This window comes from Hippopotamus amphibius, chromosome 1, assembly GCF_030028045.1.
Source record: "Hippopotamus amphibius kiboko isolate mHipAmp2 chromosome 1, mHipAmp2.hap2, whole genome shotgun sequence".
NCBI classification, from domain to species: domain Eukaryota; kingdom Metazoa; phylum Chordata; class Mammalia; order Artiodactyla; family Hippopotamidae; genus Hippopotamus; species Hippopotamus amphibius.
Genome location: NC_080186.1, coordinates 24228523 through 24234522, shown reverse-complemented (window position 1 = coordinate 24234522; position 6000 = coordinate 24228523). Strand labels below are relative to the sequence as shown.

General features: G+C 61.2%; 1 protein-coding gene across 1 annotated transcript in view; it reads left to right on the top strand.

Moving 5' to 3' along the window:
* Window positions 1-3068: 3068 nt before the first annotated feature.
* The window catches only part of SDC3 (syndecan 3), a 37433-nt gene continuing 34501 nt past the window's right edge, over window positions 3069-6000 (top strand). The window contains exon 1 of the mRNA XM_057710912.1: window positions 3069-3220. Within this exon, the coding sequence (XP_057566895.1) occupies window positions 3083-3220 (138 nt within the window). The 5' untranslated portion in view covers window positions 3069-3082. The remainder of the gene's footprint in view (window positions 3221-6000) is intronic.

Below are 6000 nucleotides of genomic sequence, written 5' to 3'. Positions count from 1 at the left end.
GCACTTTGTAAAGCCATGCCTGGCACAGAGTCATCTCTGCTTGGGTTCCGCGATTACTGTGTTGGGGATACTGAGGTCCTCCCGGCTTCCGGGTGGGTGACAGACAGTAGAGACTGAAAGAGGGGGAGGGCAAGGATGGGGCTTGTCCTGGGTGCTGGCCAGGGCGTGAGCAGCCCTGCCCGAGGAAGTCAGGAAGGCTCCCAGGAGGGGCCAAGTGGGCTGTGGGAGTTGTGCTCGGAGGGGGGCAGCAGCAGGTGCCTGTGTGGATGGTGATGGCAGGTGAGGGAGGCCCTGAGATGCTGGGACACAGCTCCAATGCACAGATAGGCGTGGGGGAGGGGGATTACATGGAGCATCGGGTGCTGGAACGTGGTGAATGTGTGCAGCTGTGAACCCCAAGGGGAGCAGAGAGGGGGTGGGGGGGCAGGGGTGGGGATGGTGAGGAGCAGTATGAGATCCTCGGGGCCCAGACCTGACTCAGTTCAGGCTGTGACCAGTACCTCTGAAGAGCGGCAGGTGGCACTCCTGGCCAGCCCAGCCCAAAGGTCCTCCCTCTCTCCCTCTTCAGGACGTCAGGGAAGAGGGCTGCTGCTTCCAGAAGCCTCAGAACTGGCAGGAACCTCTGCAGGTGGGCCGTGCTCATGACCCATCCTGTGCATGGAGACTGTCCTAATGGCCTCCCTGACTGACAGTTTTCTGAGCCTTGTATACCTGCCAAGACAGAGTACTCACTACCTCTCAGAGTAGGCACTGCCATCTGTGGCTAGTTCCAACTGTTCCAAAGTCCTTCCTTACACTGAGCTGACATCTGGCATCTCATACCCCCTACCCTAACCCTACTGGCCCCAACTCTGCCCTTTGGGGGCTCCTCAGAACCAGCCTGTTCCTTAGGCCTGTGGCAGCCCCTCTGGGAGGTAACTGTCCCTACATCTGGGTCCTTTGCTTTATAAACATCATCTCAGCCACCTTTACGGAACCCCCAGTTCAATGGCAGAAAAAGCTCGTTTAATCTTCACAACCTGGCACGTGGCACGGGGCCTGGCACACACAGGCGCTCACTTTATCTTTGGATGATGAATGAATGAATGAACCCCATGTGGTCATTATTTCCACATTACAGTTGGGAAACTGAGGCTCAGAGAGCTAAACGCAATTATCTAGAGTCACCCAGCTCACAACTGGCAGAACTGAGATCTGAACCCAGGTATTCGCCCAACCAGAACCAGAGCTCTTAAACTCCAAGCTGCGTTGCCTCAGCTGGAACCAGCTCCCCACCTACTGGGCCCCATCAGCCCCTCTCCACCCACCTTCCCAAGGTGCCCATGGGTCAGAATTCCTAAAGGTTTGGCAATGGGATTCCCAGAGGCTGGGACCTCAGAATTCCTAGGGGTTTTTGAATCTCAGAGAGTTGGAAAGTTTCCCTCCCCTCCTCTTCAAATCTGTGCCAAAGGGCAGCTGGCCTGGCCTTACATACGCTTTAGAGATGGGGCTTTCACTCCCTTTCAGGGAACACCCAATGCAGCTCCACCTAATGCTGAGCTGACCTTTGACCTCTGGACCTCTTCCCAAGGCCCCTGAAGGACAAGTCTAGGTTCCTCTGACACCTCAAAAATCATGGCTGGTGCCCGAGTCTGTTCATCTGGCCCGCCCGGCACTCACCCCTACTGGCTCCAAGAGTCCTGGTTTCAGTTCCCTTTTCCTTGGGGGAATTGTTTGTTTCAGTGCAATGATTTCCCATTTCCTGACAGCAGGCCCTGCACTGGGTGTGGGGACATGGGGGCTGAGGGCAAAGACTTTCAGCCCGCCAGTGCTAGCAAATAACCTCCCCTCTCTTGGCCTCGGTTTCCCATGTAGGAAGTGGAGCTATTGACAGCACCTACTTTGTGGCGTCTCCGAGAGGATGAGATGAGATAACCCCTGTAAAGCACTTGGCATGGGTCAGGGCTTAATAAATATTTACCCCCTTCTTCCTGCAAGACAGGTGGGTCAGGGTGAGTGGGAGGTAAGTGGGAAACACATTCATGGATTCAACAAATTTGTATTGAGCCACTGCTGTGCACCACGCCCTGGGCTAGTGCTGGGGACACAGCCGTGAACAAGACAGCCCAAACCCCTGCCCTCCTGGGGCTCATGTGCTAGTGGTGGGAGACCCCAGTGGGCAGGTGACGTCTGTCGGGTGGGGATAAGGGCAACAGAAAAATGCACGGTGACCACGCACGGGAAAAAGACTAGGGGGCAGGGCACCCCCAGTCTGGGATGTACTTTTCACACCAACTGCACTGGGAGTAGGGGGGTCTGCATCCTACAGTGAGGAATCTGAATCTCAGAGAGCTGAGACACCTGCCTGAGGTCACACGGCTGGTGGGGAAGCAGTCCTAGGCCAGGTCTGCCCACCCAGTGACAGGGCCCAGCAGTCAACACCCTCCTGTGCAGAGGGGAGACGGAGGCCCAGAGCGGGCCACGCCTGCTCTGAGGTCCCACTGCCCATCTGTGTCCTGGAGACACCAAAGCCCAGTGGACTGGGATGACCTCTGGCCCCCTCTGTGGACCAGCCTGAGGGCGGGGGTGATGGGTCCTGGGAGAGCCAGTGAACGGAGCCCTTCGCGCGAGGGGACTAATGGTCACGCAGCTGCGACCCATGTACCCTGACCCTCCGACTACCCGGCATCCCCACGCGGCGTCCTTCTCCTCCGAGCCCCGCGACGGGCCCGGGGAGCCGGGAGCTGCGGGACCCCGTCCCGGGTCGCACGTGTCCCCCTCCTCCTCACCCCATCCCGCGGCGGGCGGGCGCGTGCGGGGCTCGCTGGGACCCCGGCGGCGGGGGGTGGGGGCGCTCGGCCGCCGGCCCCGCCCCTCCCTCCCCTCCCCTCCGCGCCCCGCCCCCCCGCGCTGGGGGCGGCCCGGCGGCGGCGCACGCTTCCTGCGGGCGCGGCGGCCGTGGGCGCGGAGCTGCCGGGCGGAGCCGGGCCGCCGAGCCGGAGCCCCGACCGAGAGCGCGCCGGGCCAGCCGCCGGGCCGCGTCGCCGCCGCCGCCGCCGCCGCCGCCGCCTCGGGAACAAAGGCGCCCGCCCGCCCCGCCGCCATGAAGCCGGGGCCGCCGCACCGCGCCGGGGCCGCCCACGGGGCTGGCGCCGGGGCCGGGGCCGCGGCCGGGCCCGGAGCCCGCGGGCTGCTCCTGCCTCCGCTGCTGCTGCTGCTGCTGGCGGGGCGCGCCGCTGGGGTGAGTGCCTCCCGTTCCCGCGCCCCCGCGCCCCGGCCCGCGCCGGCCTGTGGGGGGACCCGGTTGCCCGCGGGCGGCATCCCTCCCCGCGGGCGGCCTAGGGTCCGGGCTGGGGTCCGGGCGCGGGGCCGCGCTGGGCGTGTCTCGGGTCTCGGCGGACGTGGCTTCGCTTCGTGGCTGTGCCCGGACCGCGGCCACGTTTAGGGAATCGGGTGGTCTCCCCCCCCGTGCGGGGAGGGTGTGCGTTCAGTTCCTGCCTCCGAGGGTCGCTGCGGGAGGGCAGGGGGGCCCGCGGCGGGGGGGTGCGGGGGGGAGGGTGACTTGTGTGAAGGTGACCTGAGGGGGTGGGTGAGGGTGACCGCGTGTGTGGCCAGCTCCGTAGAGGGTGCTGGGACCTGTGGGGTGTGCACGGGTGAAGGATGAGGCGTGAGGACGAGTCCGTCCCCGTGGACGGGGGCCCCCGTGCCCTACCTGCGCGTGGTCGCGTCAGGGCGACCCGTCGTGCCCGGGTGTGTGCCGGGGCCGGGCTGGGGACCGTCGGCTATGCTGTGTGTGCCGACGGGGCATGAGTGTGCGTTGGGGAGACCTCTGTGGTGGGTGTGTGCTCCAGCTCACGGGAGTGTGTCTGCATGTGTGTGCAGGCGCTCCCCCGGCAGGTGCATGGGTGACCGCGTGCATGGTGCATGCACCCCTGAGGGGGGCCGGTGTGTGCAGGTAGTGGTGAGTGTGTGTGTATGAGGTGACCCCTGAGTGTCCCTTTGAGTGACCACTGCGGCCGTGAGGTTGAGCTCAGTCCCAGCTCCATCCAGGGGAGCAGGAGGAGAGGCCATCTCCTCCCCTTTGAGGGACCCAGGCCCCAAGTGAGTTCCCTCTGGGCATGAACTGGGGGTTTTCTAGGCCCGATCCCCTTGGTTGGTTCTAGGAGTTATGCCTGTCCCCCATTATCCAAGCTGAGAGGGACCCAGGCCTCTCAAACAACCCCCAGGGTGCCCACTCTGCCCCTGCAAGTCTCTTTGGGGCTCGTTTGGCCAGTGGGTGAAATGGGAGGAGGTCAGGGGTTGCATCTGGGATAAACAGGCTACTCCTCAGCCTTCCCCATCTGGGGGCCGTGAGCTGGGGGCTAGGGGGGTGTTGAGTGCCAGGCTGAGTCCGGGGCCTGGGGGGCTGGGTGCCTCATCCCCAGTGCTTCCCCAGGTGGGGTGAGGAAAAGAGGTCCCTGGGAGGGACAGGGGACCCAGCCCATCATAGCAACTGGGTCACTTTCTTAGCTACACTTCTGGAAGACCATCTTTGAAATCAAAGACTTAGAAATCACACAGCCTTGGGTTCAGATCCTGCTCCCACCCCTGATTCATGGCGTGACCTTGGACAAGTTGTCTCACCTCTCTGAGCCTCCGTTTTCCCCTCTGCGGAATGGGGCTAATAACATCCTCCTGAGAGATTAAATGAGAGGATGTGTGTGCTCGCCCACAGGAGGAGCTCAGTAAATGTTTGGTGTATGACGACGGAAAAGGGGTGCTGGACACCCGTGCGTTAGACTTGGCAGCCCTGCAGGGATCCTGAGCTGGGTGACGCCTGGGCAGGTCACATCCCTCACTGAACAACTTTTCCTCATCCAGTAAACAAGGCTCCTAATCCATGCCCCATGAAGTGATGGAAGGAGTTAAATGAGCCCACGGAGGTGAAAGGCCCCGATAAGGCAGGGTGCGCCTGGGTCTGAGGGCGAGGTAGAGTGGGTGTGGCTGAGCCCCAGTGCTGGGTAGCAGATAAAGCAAACCCCTGGGTCTGGGCCTGAAGGCTCAGATGGAGGGCTTGTCTTGGAGGAGAGGAGGGGAGTGGCTCCAGATGAGGCGGGGGGCATCCCTCTCCAGGCTTCACACCTTTCCAGGGGCCAGGTTGCCAACATCACCTCATCTGACCTGGGAGGCAAAGGGTTAATGGGTGGCCAGGGGTGCTAGACCGGAGGGTGATGCCTGCAGCAGGAGGGCCTAAGGTTAGATCAGAAGAGCCCCAACCAGGACAGTTGCCTCAGGAGTGGCCTCTATGGCGGGGGACCTTCAAGAACATCACTGGGGGGGGCAGTGGCTGGCTCAGGGCAGGGGAGGGAAAGGAGGACTCCTCGCTTGAAAGAGAGAGAGAGAGAGAGAGAGAGAGAGAGAGAGTGTGTGTGTGTGTGTGTGTGTGTGTGTGTGTGTGTGTGTGTGTGTGTGTATGGGGCAGCTTCCAGAATGGCCTCAGTAGGGGTAGTGGGTTTCATTCATGCTGCAGATGATGAGTTGGGGTGTGTGCATGTGTGTCCTGGCATCTGCTGTTTCGGGGAGTCCTCTCTCCTGAGAGACCAGCTGATGATGAGGACATCTGCCTTCGGGCTACTTCAGTTGCTGTACTTAAGTCACTACCCAGAAAGACCCAGAGTGTGGAGGTCCTGGAAATTTTAGCTTTGAAGCGTGTTCTTTAGATGCTCAGAACTGAAAGGGATTTAGATGTCACTTAGCCTTGTTTGAATTCCCAGTGATGCGAGTTCACTGCTTTGTGGCTATGTGACCTTGAGAAAGTTACTTAACCTCTCTGTGCTTTCATTTCCACCTCTGTAAAATGGGGAGAATAGGAGAATGAGTGGGGTTAATATGTAAAGCTCTTAGCACAATGCGTGGCACATAGTAAACACTCAGCAAATGTTCACTTCTTGTTCTTTTACAGGGTTGCCATTCTGTGACTGGGGAGGTGGTAGGGGTGGGGAGTGGAAGGGTGAGGAACCCTGGGAAGAGGAAATTAATCAG